At 36.7% G+C, this 16930-nt stretch overlaps 1 protein-coding gene across 8 annotated transcripts in view; it reads left to right on the top strand.

The window, feature by feature from the left end:
* The window catches only part of col16a1 (collagen, type XVI, alpha 1), a 105686-nt gene extending 94111 nt beyond the window's left edge, over window positions 1-11575 (top strand). For 7 of the 8 annotated variants that reach the window (XM_038271928.1, XM_038271931.1, XM_038271935.1 and 4 more), the window contains 17 exons: window positions 1216-1251; window positions 1337-1399; window positions 1486-1557; window positions 1633-1686; window positions 1813-1857; window positions 2630-2674; window positions 2843-2896; window positions 4215-4268; window positions 4380-4430; window positions 4588-4677; window positions 4763-4798; window positions 5308-5352; window positions 7498-7692; window positions 7887-7950; window positions 8107-8283; window positions 8401-8478; window positions 10698-10891. In XM_038271928.1, the coding sequence (XP_038127856.1) occupies window positions 1216-1251; window positions 1337-1399; window positions 1486-1557; window positions 1633-1686; window positions 1813-1857; window positions 2630-2674; window positions 2843-2896; window positions 4215-4268; window positions 4380-4430; window positions 4588-4677; window positions 4763-4798; window positions 5308-5352; window positions 7498-7692; window positions 7887-7950; window positions 8107-8283; window positions 8401-8478; window positions 10698-10891 (1353 nt within the window). Of the gene's footprint in view, window positions 1-1215; window positions 1252-1336; window positions 1400-1485; window positions 1558-1632; window positions 1687-1812; window positions 1858-2629; window positions 2675-2842; window positions 2897-4214; window positions 4269-4379; window positions 4431-4587; window positions 4678-4762; window positions 4799-5307; window positions 5353-7497; window positions 7693-7886; window positions 7951-8106; window positions 8284-8400; window positions 8479-10697 lie in introns of all 8 variants that reach the window. The other variant, XM_038271929.1, reaches the window with a different exon arrangement.
* Window positions 11576-16930: the final 5355 nt, after the last annotated feature.

Genomic DNA, 16930 nt, shown 5'->3' with positions numbered 1-16930 from the left:
TTTCCAAAAGTTTCCTAAATCTATTGTGGGATCTCTGATTTAGACATTTGAAACAACTGAAACTGAGAATAAAGGCTTTATAGAAACACAAATGTATGGGTCTTTGGTATATTAAATTATCAGCAGTAATGTCTGACCCCTCTAAATCATTGAATGCAGCTATTCCAATCACCTCGTTCATCCTAGATCTAAAAAACTAAATCCATTCAGAAATATAATACTAAATATTCCATTAACTAAAACTAAAGTCTGGTTCAAAGGTAATCAGATTGTGGTATGGGACTTTTTTACTGGGTCTTGGCTCTTGGTTCTTGTAAACATATCTCTTAATTTACATCCTGGAGAAGCTTTTTGTTGGAACACTATTGAGGCGCTCTTTATTTAACAAATGAAATGTATATAAAGACATGACCAAGGAAGTTTGGTTGAAAAACAAAATTACGGATGCACTGATCCAGCTTTTTTCCAATCCACCATGATACCTGGGCTGAGCTCATGGTCAATATCAGATACCGTTAGATACTGTTAGATGAATAAACCATATATCATAAGATGTCAGTGAAGGGTTTAGCCTTGACATAAACACTATTAAAAGGTGAAAAATTAACACAACACTTCATTATAAATTAGGAGCAAAAACTAAAAAATAGCAGTTCCGTATAAAGTTCATCAGACAAGATCTCCAGTATCCAATTTCTGATCTAGGTAATTAGTCGGTTTTGGAGCCAATATTAATCCAGATATTGCATTCAGTGCATTTCTAAAAAAAAAAATAATCTCTGGCTCTCCTGAAATCCTGTCCTCAACTTTTGGGATAAATGAAAGTGGAGACTGACAACAAGCTTTTCTCTATTAATGCAGTGTCTGAGATCATCAGTGCATTTGTAAACCATGTGGAAGCCTATTGAGAATACAGAAAAGCTGAAACTGTAGTAAGGGCATTACTGATTCCACTTACCATTCTCTTAACATGAATTATTTCTTAACATGTTTCAGTGCTGAGGATAATTCTTAAATACTACTGTAAATGTACAACCGTAAAAAGTTTACATTTATTTAAAGCTTGTGCATCTGTACTAAGGGTGCAAATAATTCTTTTGACATCTGTACATACCACACATGATCTTTCTAGAAATCATTTTTATTGTTGTTAACAGGAAATAATAAATTAAATGCTAAGATTTTTTTTTCATTGTTTATTTTTTCATATTTCAGGGTTTCCAAGGACAACCAGGTTTTCCAGGCCCACCAGTATGTAGAGTCTTTACCTAATCTTTTGCACCTTTTTTCTTATCTAAATGTTAGTAGGACATTTCAATATTTGATGTAACCATAGGGTCCTCCTGGTCCTGCTGGCAAGTCTGGCAGAGAAGGCCAACCTGGGCTTAAAGGAGAAAAAGTAAGTAGAGATAAGGCAATTTACCATGTTTACCTCTTTCGCAATAAAGATTATGATGTGGATAAATAAACACTATATTTCCAAAGGGTAATGATGGTTCTCCAGGTTCCCAAGGACCCACTGGGCCACCAGGCTCACCTGGATCTCCAGGGCTAATGGTAAATATTATGAATTTATTTGATCTGCAATGTAGCTGTTTGGAACTATAACTGATGTATATGCAATTTTGAAAGGGTCCTCCTGGTATTGAAGGAATAGATGGAAAAGATGGCAAACCAGGACTGCGGGTAAGTAGCACCATTTTATCACAAAACCTATCAGATAAATCTCATGGAGATAATCCTACTGCAAAACCTGTATGAAGTAGTTTATCTTCTGAGACAGACTGTGGTCTTTTTTATTATCATTATCAGGGAGACACAGGTCCTCCGGGCCCAGCGGGACCTCGAGGAATCCCAGTGAGTATCACCTGCATGCATCATACACCGCAACTGTTTCTGCAGGTTTCCTTTTTCTTTTTGATAGTTTAATGGCTATTATTTTTCATTTTCAGTTTATCAAGTAAAATATTATTATTGAAGAACCGACCACCCCTTCAATAACTTCACCTTTTCTAAGGCAGAGCTACAATACACAATGTGTGTAATTGTTTTTTGTTGTTTTTTTTTTTTTTTTGTGATGGATCAACACAGAGTAGAACACAGGTGTAAATGAAAAGGGGGTTGATACATGTTTTCCAGACTTTGGAGGAGTAGAAGTCATTTTGAAGAAAAGAAAATGAGAACAATTTCTAGTTTGCCACAAGCGATGTGTTAGAGGAACAACAATTGTGGGGGAAAGAAATGTTTGGGATGGATGAGACAAAATTTGACATTTTTTGGACTGCAAGAAACATGATGTTTGTGGCAGAAACCGACACTGCACATCAGTTAACAACGGTAATGTTTACTTGCAAGTGTTTACAAATGCATTACATGGTTTTGCATTTGAAGCTCCCTGGGCTGCTGCTTGACATGCTGACCCAGGAGAAGGGAAAACATAATCCACAAACAGCTGCCTCTTTTCTTTAACAATTTTTTATTTGTATATCTCCTTTTTTCTCTCTGCATTTTGGTTTATTTTCTACACAAGTCTAAGAGTTTCAAACAAAGTTTCCCCTTTTTTTAACAGCCCCAAATACCTTTTGTTCTTGTAGTGCACTGACTTATTGTCATCAACATTTCTTCTCAGGGATTCAAAGGGAAAACAGGACACGCTGGCTTTCCGGGACAGAAGGTCAGACAGCAAATCCATTGCTTTATCATCACATCCCGTCTCTCTGCTTATGTAGTCATGGTTACGGCCTGTTTCTTGTACATGATTCTTGATTATGATGATAGTAGCTTTACTGCTACCCCTGTTGTGCCTTTACTGAAAATTTGAAAATGTTTCACATCCCAAAAGGGAGATGCGGGACCTGCAGGCCCACAAGGACCACCTGGCAGGCAAGGACATGATGTGAGTATTATTGCTGCTCATCACTACCCCGTTAACCTAAATTTCAATAAGCGTAGTTCCAGTGAAAGGTTAATTTATGCTTGTCGAAGGGGTGTTCCTATCAATTTGGGGCTTTAACTTTTGTTTGGATTATTTGTTTCTTGAACAGATTTCACAAAACAAGAATTAGGTGCAGTCTAAATCTGTAGCATATTTACGCTGATCCACAGAATAAAAACAAACAAATAGGTCTAAAACTATACATCCTCTGCTAATTCATTGCTAAGTTTTGGTTCCTAGCAAGTTGCAGTGGAACCACACTGGTGTTTTAGCAAATCAAAAATAAACATGGATGTGACTCAGTTCATCTGCGTTTCTGGGTGTGGCAGTGGTGCAGGGATAGAGCTCACAACCCACATACTGGGAACCTTATTCTCTGATGCAGAATGCCCTGGTTCAGTTTTCAAACCTTTGACAGTTTGTTTTTGTCTTCTTCCTCTCTCTCCACCCCTTTCCTAACCATATACTGTATCTATTGCTATCCTTCTGGCTTATAGTGGTTTTGATAACACTTTGATTCCACATTCATTAATAAATGATCTGTTTGCCACTTATCAAAACTGCTTATTTTTGACTCATCTTAGTGTGGACATTGAATCTCCCTTCAGCTTTTAATTGATGGCAGACTTATTTGATTGTTTCTCTTATATCTTAACTAACTTTTTCTTTTTGTACTATTTGAAATTGACAAATCAGGTCTGAAACTCAAACAGATATAAATGTACCCACAACTCAGTGAACCAAACAAAACACAAATTAGCTGCTATAGTTGAAAAAAGCATTGCAGTGTCCTTTCCGAATCCTTAAACATATCTTTTTTTAACAAATGCAGAGCATGTTTAAATATATATATATATATATATATATATATATATATATATATATATATATATATATATATATATATATATATATATATATATATATATATATATTTATTTTTATTCATCATGTTCCGTCATTATGATTTCCTCGTCCCTTTCCAATGACTAAAGCCTTTGGCCACAAAATATTTATTAGTTTTTTTCTACAAAGAAAGATCTATGCAGTATTTCTCACACTAATGCTGAGATGATTGCTGGGACTTGACATTTTATAATTCAAAAAGCTAAGCTTCTTCCAGAAAATTTGTCAAACAATTCAACAGTTGATGGCTACAAAAAAGAACATGGCTCGTCTAAAGGAATATTTTAATGATGAGAAAGTGTTCATTCAAATTCTGTCAGTAATCTAAGCAGCAGTTGAAGGTTTAACCTGTTTTATCTTTTAACTTGTACAGGGTGACCCGGGTACCCCAGGACTACAAGGTCGACCAGGACCTCCAGGCCAGATCGTAAACACTCCTCTGTTTAAGATGACAAACAGTATTTTGTCATTTTATCTACCATGTTTTTTTGTTTTAGCAAATCAAAAATGAAACTAATATGTTTGCTTTCTTTTTAAGGGTGCAATTGGACCAGCAGGACCTCCAGGACCTCCTGGTCCATCCGGAGTGGTAAGAGTGAATCTCAAACATTCTTATATTTTCATATGTTTGTCAAGTAAAATCCTGAATCTTGGAAGGAAAATTTGTTCTTAAAGTAAGATCAGAGAACCAAGAGTTGGACACAAACTCCAGTGATGATATTAAAATTACTGATCATCCTCTCCAGGGTATAAAAGGAGATAAGGGCCAGTCTGGAGATAGAGGCTTGCCAGGGATTGCCGGATCTCCAGGAGCACCTGGGCATCCAGGACTTATGGTAACTGTTCTCTAACTGTTATCTCCTATAAATTGAGTTAACTGCGTTGGCTTTTAATGTGTTTCACTCTTGTTTTGACTTTTAGGGAGAGCCTGGCAGTGATGGTGCTGCTGGTAAAGACGTAAGTAGCCTCTAGCTGTTTGTGATTCATAAATTCTTATGGTGAGAGCCTGATGTGGTGGAATGTATAAATTATTTTGTAACCTTTTACTTGTTGTCACCTAAAAGCTGCCTAATTTATAATGCTATCTTTATTCTTTTTGCTTTTATTATGTGTGGACATTGTAATGTGTGTCGACAGTCTCATTTACTCTGACACCCCTAAATAAAATCTAGGGCAACCACATGCGTCTGAGAGTCACCAGAATTATCAGAGTGTCTTTGTATGACTACTTGTATACACTAAAAATCAGTTTTTGTCTTAAAGATTGACAAAAAATCAATTGGTCAGAGAAACCCATCATTACAGAAATTTGCAGCAAGAGCTCCTCTTTTGGAGCTGAATACAGGGGAAACTCTATAATAACACCTGTAGTAGCTGAAAAAGGACCTTGGACTGTTCAGCGATAGTCTATCCAACCTGGCTAAGCATGAGCAATTTTGAAAATCCTTTTTTTTTTCTTTTGGTAGGGAACACCAGGCCTTCCAGGGGATAATGGACAACCAGGTCAAAAGGTAAGCGTTAGGGATTTTGACTATTTCTTGTCATACCAGAGTGTCTGCTATTCACGGCATCTTGAGACTATGAAATCAGAGAGAGTTTTCTCTTTTCTGCTAAAGCTCAGGTCGGCTTTTGTTGGCACACAATAGCTTTGAAAGGGCCAATTCTCTGCTGGTTTAGCCCACTCAGCATTCACACTTAAATCGTCATCAGTTCACTAACCCTCTGATCCCACAGCGGACCTCTTCCGTACTCCATGCCTTTCCCTCCTTTTCAGACTGGCAGGCTGGTTCCCTGCCTTGCACCCAGCAAACTCCCTAGCTCTGTATCCAGGGAGTTTGCTGGATCTCTGCGAGGACAGTAGCTTACAGTACGTGGGCATGGCGATAGAGTTATTCTTCAGCTTCTGGGATAATGCTATTAAGCTTGAGAGGAGATGCTAGATGAGGCTATTTGTCACACTGACAGGACAGCATTGTCAGGGTTTTAGCAGTGCAGAACAGAGCAGGAAGACAAGAACGGGACCCTTTATTCTTCTCACTCCTCTTTATTCCAGGAAGCTCTTGTCTGTTGGTGACGTGTAAACATTAGACGTCCATTATGGGCTGCTTTGTCCTCGATAAATCACTGTCGCTAATATAGCGGGACTGTTTTTGAGCGTGTTTACACAGTCTGCATTGTAAGTGCTGCTGTGTGGAAAGTGATAGAGATGTAGGGCAAGACTGTCTTTAAAATACCTGAATCTTAAAATAGTAAAAAACTACTAAATATCCTCAAATGATATCTTAGCATATACGTTTTGGTGGAGTTGGGTAAAAAAAGAAGGAAAAAAAGGGTCACCTTGCCATTTGATTTAACTGACCCCATTGGTAGAGAAGGCCACAAGTCAACTGATATTGATTTTCAGTAACATATAATAACATTATAACAATTTTGAAACAGAACTCAAAGCATTATTTGCGACATATTCAGTTAGTTGTGGTACAGTAATTATTGGTACATCTTTTCACAACCTAATTTTATCAATAGACATAACTGAGTTTACACCGATTATATTCTACAAGGTTACAGAGAGAGGGATCTTTGTTAATTCCTTCCCCAGTCCTTTAGGGCACATATGTCCTCTAACTTTCAGTCTTTGCCTCAACATACCTGACTAAAATATTAGCTAATTGGCAGAGCTCTATAGAGTATGACAGTGTCTAAGTGAGGTAGCTTATCCATTTAATTCAAGGGTGTAGGGTAAAGGTACATCTAAAGGTTGCAGGACATTGGGCTATTAGGATTTGTCTATGACATCAATGCTCTAGATTGTTTTAAGCCCTGGATCCTCTCAAAACTGAACCTTGATTAAATTCAAATTTCTATTAAATTTATGTCTGGGGACAAATATGGAAAAAAAAAAAACATTTCTGCTCTGATTTGGATAAATCATCTTATAAGAACATGAATTGGCAACCCATTTTAAGTTTAATAACAAAAACCACCAGATGTCTGGATTTGAAGGACTTCATCAGCAATGCATTCAAGAAAGATTTCAAGGGTCTTTGGAAGAAAAAAAAAACAAGTCGACAGCATCACAAATTCGGCAGTATATAACAGTGGGTTTGGGGTGCCTCCCTGAATATTGATGTAATTTTTCATGCAAAAATCCACCTGAAGTACCTCTTTGAAGAGAAGCACTATCTTTATTTTCATCTCAAAGCCCATTGTTCCATTTAACATACCGCTAGAGTACACTTCTCATATTTTCATTTGTGAAGGCGGGATAGAAAATGTATTTTTTTCTCTGCCTGCTGTTTGTGCAGATATTCTGTCATGCCATAAATATACACCACAAGAAAACAAAGGGGGGGAAAAGCTGTTATTTTGTTACATCTTATATAAATGAAATGTACAATTGGATTTTCATGAACTTACTCAACATAATATTATATATATAAAAAAATTATATTAGTTACATCTTTACTGGGGTTACTCATAAATGTGTACCTCACTCTGTGTTGCTGACCCTAAGGGAAAATATTTTGCATGTAATAAGATAATTATTATTCGTACTACTAGAATTATAACAGTCAAGTATAATATGTATGATTTATCTAAAACACTAAAGATATATCCTTTTTTGTCTATAAATAACTACTTGCACTGTATTATAGGGCGAACAGGGGGCCCCTGGACAAAGGGGTCTTCCAGGAGAGCGAGGTAGACCAGGTCCACCAGGAGGGGGGATGTATTCTGCAAAGGACGCCCAACCCATGATGGGCCCGATTGGACCCAGAGGGGAAAGGGGAAGTCCAGGTTCTGATGGACAACCAGGATCCCCTGGTCCTCCAGGGCCACCAGGAAACGATGTGAGATCTTCTTTCACTCTTCTCACAGCACTATTTTTATTCTAATTTATATAATTTGCAGCCTGTTTTATTTCTATACGTTGTCTACAAGCACTCACTATAAATAAAATAATAAATTTTCTGATTATCTGCCTGATCAATGTTTCCCTGTTTGTTTTTATCAGTCAATTTTTTTTTCTTCTTTTATTTAATAGGCTTTCGTCAACTATGATGACATCAAAAACTTCATTCGGCAACAGGTTATCAAGATCTTTGATGGTGAGGTTATTCACAAATATTCAATGTATGAATAATCCAACACTTTACACATTAAATCACCATTTTCTTTGTAAATTAGGCCTTTTGTTTAAACTAATTCTGCTTATTCTTTGGAAAATAAAATAATGTTTGTTTTAAATGTGCTCCCTCTTTTAGAGAGAATGGGATACTACATGTCTCGCATGCAGATGCCAGTAGAAATGGTGGCCTCACCCGGTCGACCGGGGCCCCCAGGAAAAGACGGTGTTCCCGGTACTCCTGGACCCCAAGGTGCTCCGGGGCTTCCAGGACAGATCGGCAGGCAGGGCCGACCAGGAGGACAAGGCCTCCCTGGTGAATGGATTTCACTGTTTACTTTGTTTTGTTTTGATTTTTTTCATCAGCATTATACAAAATAATATGAATCTTTTATTTATCTCCCATGTATTAAATTTATCTTACTCTCGGCAGGACCTCATGGTCCACCAGGAGCAAAGGGTGACAAGGGTGTCGGAGAGATGGGAGATATAGGACCACCCGGTGCACCAGGTAATACATCCAATTAGTTTTTAAATATCTAAACCAGGCACCCCCAAACTCCGACCTCGAGGGCTGCTGTCCTGAAGGTTTTAGAGGTTTCCTTGCTCCAGCACAGCTGATTTTAATTTAAAGCTGATTAACAGGCTTTTTCTCAACTGCAATCATCAAAATCAGCTGTGCTAAAGCAGGGAAACATCTAAAACCTGCAGGACATCGCCCCTCGACCGACTATGGGGATGCCTGACATAAACTATACCAAGTTTTGATCTAGATAATATTTTGGATTTGTTCTCCTTTATTTGTACTTGTTTGACTTAGGTAAACACATTCAAATATATCCAACCAAGCTATTTTTTTCCCTCACTTTTCATCAAGATCAATTACATGGTTAAAAATTTAGTTACTTTGTGTGGAATTTCATCCTGTGTCCAAGGTAAAACCCAGAATTAGCTCAATTTAAGCAACTTTTCTAAATTCTTTTATGTTTTTCCTTGGTTAATAATGTAGAAATAGGCAGTGTGATGGAATGATTTGAAAGTCTCACTGTGTTAAAATCACAATTACTAATTTAAATCATTCAAATCATTTCAGCATATCCAATCATCCTTAATCATCCCAGAGTTCAGAAAGCATTTCTTAAATTAGAGAACCGGCAGCTATTATCACATCTCATGAAGTTGTTTGTTCAATTTTGAATTTGATAAGCAAATGTGTTCACTTCAAAGGAATACAGATGACTCATGTTTTGTTTTGTTTTCTTGGTCCCCTAACAACAGATGTACTTGAACATTTTCAGTAAACTTAATTTTCCTTTTTACATAATTTCAGATGAGGTTGATGTCAATTAATCCTTAAAGTTTGCCGTCGTTCTTCTGGAATCTTCTCCAGTGTTTCTGATCCTCTCCTAAATGGATTTCTTTTTAATTTGTGAAGTTTATTATTCATTAAGACCAAAGAAAACACATTTATTTATAATACATAACTCATATTGTAGTAACCAGAATCATACATTTCTCACAGTGGTCTCTGAGTGAAAAACTGTGGATTAAATCGATGTCGCTGCACAATGACCACCAATTTTAAGATATATTTGCAGAACTGAAAGAATGAATTCTATCAAGGTTAAATAAGGAGAAGAATATTGTACAACACAAATAGAAACAGAGAAGGGCTTCGTTAGTTCCTTTTGTGCACCTGTAATACTGACAATAACTACAAAAGAATAGAACAGAGCAACTCTATACAGGCAAAAATAAATGTCCTGTAAAAGGGGCCTGTATCTTTTTGTTTTTTGTGAAAATAAATATTTATAAAAAAATGAAAAAAAAAATGGATAGTACCCTTCTAAGTTTAATATCTTTTGTATCTTCCGAAAGTTCTTTGTCCAGTTTTGTCCTTTATTAAGCTCCATCCATCTTCCCATCCACTCTTACCAGTTTTTTTATTATCCCTGAGGAAAAGCATCCTCACAGCATAAAGCACTCTCTGTACCACGTTTCGTAGAGGGGGGATGGGTAATTGACAGTGATGTTCGGCTTTAGCATTTGGCCATATAGGTTGCTCTATTTGTGTGCAAATAAAATGTAAATTTTGGTTGTATAATTAGAGCATATTCATATTAGAGCATATTTCAGATGTTTATAGTGTCTCCCTGATGATTGTTTAAATGCAAATCTTTTAATTATCTGTCATAAATGACTTTCCTCTTCTAACTCTTCTTCATGTGTTGGCTTTGTTGAGAGGACACAAACTTGTCCTGATGAGAGATCTTCTTACCTCAGTTACAGGTCTTTGAAGCACATCTAGGGTTATCATACTGCATCTGTCAATTTCCAGGTTATGGATTGAACTGTGCTAAGATCACTCAACCCCGCTGAAACCTCTCTCCAACTCCATCATTGATAGTTTCATGTCCTTTGGTCTAATTTACAGACCTTGAAGACATTTATGAACAGCTCAGTTACACACATATAGACATTTTTTTAATGAGATGACTTCTTAAAACAGTTATTTCTGCACAACTTTATCTACTTTGTACTGAAACAATTACAAGACACACTTTTAAGTTTTGTTTTTGTATCAGACCATAAAGCCCTTTTCACCTTTACAATTATGAACTTCTTTGAACCAATATATTACATTAAGTCGTTTTTTTTCTAGATGTGAAAAAAATAAATATAAAAAAAGTGACACTGCATATTTTCCCCCCTCTTTTTTTCCTGTTCTAGGTGTTCCAGGCCCCCCAGGCTATGGCAAAATGGGACCTCCCGGACCTGTTGGCCAGCAGGGTGTTCCTGGAATACCAGGCCCTCCTGGACAGCCTGGATCTAAAGGGAAGGAAGGCCGTTGCAATCCAGTAGACTGTATGAGTCATCAAGTAGACTACAGCCCCAAAGGCCCACCTATCAAAGGTCCTTGGTAAAGGTCTGCAGGACGAAGGGAAAGAAGACTGAAGAAGGAGGCCCAAGCATTTGAAGAAATAAGAAAATTTCAAGGATTTCAAGGACCCAAGGAAATTTAAAAGATCTAAGCAAAGCGTACTTCTATCTAAAGGCCCCACTGGATATGAGGCCTCCAAAGACACATAAGCAGTGATTGCATCTTTTTCTTTTACTTTAAATGCCATTTCATTGCTATAGCCCTGTCTTGTTTTCCTTTTCCCACAATATTTTTTTTTAAACAAATATACAAAAGTCTTAACCTTTTCTGTTCTTCATATATTCAGGTCTTTCTTCTTATTATTCTTTTCTGTATCAGCCATTAGTTATTTTCTTTCTCTACCTCTGTCAACAAAACAAACAGTTATTTTGGTGCATTGCTTCTATTTCTCCTTTCCCTTTCTGTGACAATTCCATTTTGAGTAGACCCCATGCATTTGTAATGTTGTCACTGTTGAGGTGTCTGAGGTGTAACAAATCTAACTTGAAAGAGAAAACCCCTGCACATCTAGTTTAGGCAGACTTCCTTGATGGATTGTTTTGTACATATTTTTATATGTGTATATATATATTGGCTTTTGATACTCCTTTGAGGTAGCTTTTTTAAAGTCCCAGTGGTTATTTTGCAAGAAATGTAAAATGATTATGTGTCTATAAGCTTTCAAATGCAAAAAAAAAATAAAAAATGTTTTGGCAAAAGAACAATTATTTATAGAGGCAATTTTGTATTTATACACAAGACAAACTGGCTTTTGTAACTAGGTCCCTAAAGGTCATCAAGTGTATTTAACTCTTACTTTATTTCAATGCAGCCCTATTCAGAAATGTTATGCTTTACTTGGCTGGTGTTTGAGAATAACATTTGAATCACTTTTTTTCCAATTCATTCATTTATTCTATTGACTTTCACTAAACAGAGATCCAGCTTTATCACATTTCACAATTACTTTTGCTGTTACATATCACTGGTTTTAGTTTCATGTTTGTTCCTGTCGCCCAATTTTTACAGTTAAATTTTTTTTGGTTTTGTGTTGGGTTTCTTTGATAATTAAAGTTTTAAAGCATGGTCATATATTTGTTTTTAATGAAATTAAAAAGCCTTAAAAAATTATTTTGTTTTTAATTAATTAAAAGTAATTGTTTTTATTTTGTTTTTTTGTTACAGCTACTTACTGGTCTTTTAAAGGTAAATTCGATCTACATAAAATTCAGAATTACTTTGTTGATCCGTTGCAGGAATTTTTTTTTTTCTTGTGGTGAAACTGTTTACAGAAGAGGGAAAAATAAGATTGTAAGTATAAATAACATAAGGGGAGTGGCAGCCTAGTGGTTAGGGCATAGAGCCCGGAACTCTGAGGATATGAGTTCAAACCCCTTGTCCCACTGACTGCCACTCTGGGTCTCTGAGCAAGACCCTTAAACCCCAATTGCTCCCTCGGCGCCCCACGATTGCAGCCCACTGCTCCCTAAGGGGAGGGTTTAAATGCAGAGGTAAATTTCTGTAATGTGAGATCAATAAATTTCAATTATTATCATTATTATTATATAAGAACAAAATAAGACAAGGAAAAGAATAAAATAGGTTAAGGGTATGAATAAATAAGTTAAGGATATGTGTGTGCTATCTAAATAAGTTAGACACGCAAAATGCATCACATATTACCACTGAACAAACATTTTGTCCCTCTTAACCACACTCACAAAAGCTGTCATCAAGAAGCAAAAATTATCTTATGGTAATCATTTGTGGTGTTGTGGTAAAATGTAATTTAAAATTTCATAACATCGCCTACCTAAAGCAAAGAAGTGTGGTTCCCAGCTAACATTAATGAGATGTACAGTGACACAGAGGTAGTTATCATTATTGACAAATGTCCAGTGGTTCACTGTCCACACGTTGCCTCTAGCAACTTCTAATCTGTTGCTGCTTTCTCCGTGATGTGCTTGTAATGTATTCTCATCCTGATAGTTCATCTTGCAGGTAGTTTGTAAGATGGGTCATCTGTGGCCACCTGGAGAACAAGCTCGAGCCCACCATCTTCAACCATGCTGATGGGTGTTCTTAAAAATAAATTTTCCCTTAAGAAACCCACCCGCATTATAGCTGCATGCATGTTAGCACGTCATATTCGATGTGTGAACAGTACGCCTACACACAAGACTGATTTTTCTCGTCCCCAGATATACATCCGCGCTAGGTCATAGCTATAGATCCAGCTCCCTACCCAGCTGTGAGAATCAATTAACGGCGATATTTTTTTTTCTATCACCCAATAAGAGACTGGTGTTAACGTGCTGCGTCCATAACGCCGATATCAGCCCACAGCCCACCCCTAGTAATATATATATATATTTTTTTTTTTCACATTAAATTCTATTGATGAAAATGAAAAGTGTTTTGAAGTTAAGCTTATAATATGATATTCTTTTTAAAATATGTAAAACACAAAATGACTAACTAGATTTTCAGTGTTAGATATTTAGAATCACTTCCACGGTTTTTGCAAATTTTCAGGACCGCTGTTATGAGTGACAGACTTTGACTCTCAACTGTTGTCAAAGGGCTGGCCTGCCATAAGCTGACAATATGTACCTAATGCCTATAAGCACCAATGTGCCCCATTTGTTTTTGAACTTCCACTTATTAATTTTTTAACCCCTATTCTTTTTTTTCTTTTTTTTGCTGAGGTATTATAAATCAAATCAGCTTTTGGCCAAGTATGACCATCAAGGATAAGTAGTGGTCAGCAAATAAGCAAGATCTCTTGGAAGGAACTTCACCATCTATTTTTAACTTTTAGAAAAGGGTAGCTGGAGAGGAACATTTTACTACAGAGTGCCAGATGATAAAGATTTGCATAAAGTAGCATTTAGGCTGTAATTCTTGAAAAAAGTCAGAATATAATTTAGTGATGCATTTGCACAAAACATCACAGGTACCAGTTTTTCTAACCTTAAACCTAGAAAAAAATAGTTTTCAGCATTGTTATGATCAATTTCTGAATTGGGTTGATTTTTGACATAAACTGCCAGTCCATACCTGTGCTGTGGCAAAATCCAAAACAATACTTAAGAGCAAAGGAGGCCATATTGAAATTAATTGTAGACAGAAATGAGAGAAGCATTTTCTTGTTTTAAAGAAATGTTTTAAAGCTTTGTGAGAGTGAGCAATATTTACTGTAAACATCTACTTGAACTCTAACCAAAGTAAGGTAAGTTAGTTTCAGGTTCAATGATCGTACTCCTAATATTCACTGGTGTCATCCTCTGATCGTTCACTCAGCTTACTCATCTCCTCATACATGGGTGTTTTGTTAAGCAGAGGGATGACAATGCTGTATACACTTAGGACAAATATCAAGCATGAAACTCACTTCATCACTGCATTATATCCCTCTACAGCCCCTTATGGCTCCCTTAGCTGATGTGTTATTTCAAAAGCTATGTTCCATTGACAATATTTTGTTTTTCCTTCATATTTCTCTGTTGTTCCTTTTTGAATGATTTGATTTTATTGACTTATTTTTTATTTAAGTGTCAAGCACCTTGGTTGGAGCCAAGAACTTTGGGGCTTATTAGACACTTTAGAATAATATACAACACATGAAAGAATGAAAAAAAAAGACAATGACATATTAATAATCTAGGAAATCTTAGACACATACAGAGAGAACAGTTTATCATATGAGATACAACAAATGCCAGGCCTTCTTCACGAACTTTGACAGAGCAACAACATGATTTTTAAACAGCCAGCTTTTCAACATGTCTGCTTCATCTTTCCAAAATAAATCAGACCGTTTTAGCTGAGTTGATAAAAAAAAAGTGTCTTAAATCCCAGTATAAAGAACAATAAAGACTAAATGAAATGCATCTTCCACGGTGGATGATGCTGGATTCATTGTTATGTTGGGTTGTGTTAATGTTCTGAATTGTACATGTTACAGAGTCCTTTGCATTAATTATACAAAGGAAACCTACCTTTTCAGCTTCTCATTATCCCAGGCTTGTGTCACAGATGTTATGCACTCAGTTCAATTAACTTACGTGTGCAATCATCCCTCCGCATATGTTGAAAATTTTTTATCTTGTTATAGTTGACCAGATACTACTGCTGTAGACCATACTCTATGGTTCCTCTTGCGTTTTTTCCATCCAAAGCTCTGTAATTTTTTATCTTCCTATAAATCCTTCATGTTATGATTCCTCTCTTATGCCTACACCTGGATCCTTCCAAAGGACATAGAGGGTCTCAGGATGTAGACCGGCCTTGTGGACCCCCCCTTCCCCTTGTGGCCCAGTTGTTGAGAAGCGCGTGCTAAATCACCCTGTTGGGAGCCAAAATACATGCTAAAACGCCCTAATGAGAGGCAAAATACATGCTAATCAGACCTCTTGGGAGGCAAAACACTGCACAAAATGCCCACTTAGGAGCGGAAATGCATGTCAAAGTTCCCTCTTGAGAACACAAAGCAGTGTAAGTGCCCTCTCCGATGCCAAAACATGTTAAAGTTCCCTCTTGTTAGCCAAAACTCTGCCTAAAGTGCCCTCTTGAGACCCAAAACGAGTGCCAAAGTGACTTCTTGGGAGACAAAGGCATGCTAATGTGCTTTATAAGGAACCAAATCGTGTGCAAATTTTCGTTTTTGGGAGCCAGAAAATATATGCTAAAGTTCCCTCAGAAGCCAAAATGCTGCTTAAATTGCCCCCTTGTAAGCCAAAACGCAAGTTAAAGCACGCCTTAGGGAGTGCTTCTAAAACATTCGCTAAAGTGCTCCCTTGGGAGCCAAAACGCATGCTAAAGTCCCCTCTTAAAGGCAAAAATGAGTGCTAAAGGGCGCCTCAAGTGGTGAGGGCCCACTATATGTAATGGAAAAACGATCTAGAAATAAGTAAAAAAATGTCTTAAAATAAGTGTATTTACCCTTAATTTGAGCAGGTAAATGAGATAGTTTGCAAATCGAATTCGTATTTTTTACCCCTAAAATAAGACAATTAGATAAAATGCACTTGAAATAAAACAATGCAATTGTGTTTTTGAATGTAAATTGTCTTGTTCCATTGGCAAAATGTCTTTTACCTCCTTAATTCAAGACCAACGCACTTATTTTAAGAAAAAAAAGACTTATCTAGATTTTGAATTTTTCCAGTGTGTGCCCTTTTTTACTGTCTGTGCACGCCGCTGGTGCAGTGGTTAGAGGGCAGTAAAGTCTCTCCTAACCACACTGCACCCCTCAGGAGGTATAATAGGCTAGCTGAGGGCCATAAGGGATGTTCTAGATTCTGGTGGGTGTCCGTACCTCGTGACTTCTCAAGGACTTATCATAGAGGGTAGAAAATATGCTCTTTCTACTATGATTTATTCATGTTCTGCTAGCTGAAGTGAGCTACTGCCTGCTAGTAGTTGCTTCTTAATGACCATGCAGTTTCTCCTTGCCTGTTTGTACTCTATAGCTACTTTTTGTAATTTTATTTTGTGTTTGTTTTAGTTCAATGCATAATTACATTTTGGTAGTTGCACGTGTCTTCGGGAAGAAAATTAAAGTCTTTATGCTTTTGTACCTTTATACCTCAGCAGCTATTTTCATCCAATTCTCTAGATATCCATATCTACACAGTATAGGCGAGTACTGCATGTCTGAATTTATTTTGTTCCTTTAAGTAGAACAGACCTTTAACAAGCACAGATTCACATTCAAACATTATAAGCTTTTTAACTCGGTTTTGATAAAAAATAAATGGTTGCTTGTCAATGCTAACCACATTCAATGTTAAAGCTCACACAGTTTAGTCAATCAATGTTGATTTTTGGGCTCAGTGAACCAAACATGTTGATTGAGCTGAATATGTGAGGCAAGGGAGTTTATTTACATGCATTAATCAATAGTTGTAATATTGCAAGGATGTAGAAGCATCTCAAATATATTAAATATCTTCCTAACACTGATACAGAGGAAGATTGGATTTTACAAAAGGTTCCACCTTATTGGCTTTGGAAGAGGAAACATCCAGAAATTACCGAC

The sequence above is a fragment of the Cyprinodon tularosa genome, unplaced genomic scaffold, assembly GCF_016077235.1.
Source record: "Cyprinodon tularosa strain WSP-4 unplaced genomic scaffold, ASM1607723v1 ctg810, whole genome shotgun sequence".
NCBI lineage: Eukaryota > Metazoa > Chordata > Actinopteri > Cyprinodontiformes > Cyprinodontidae > Cyprinodon > Cyprinodon tularosa.
Note: the sequence above shows the minus strand (reverse complement) of the source record. Positions and strands in the feature narration are given on the sequence as shown.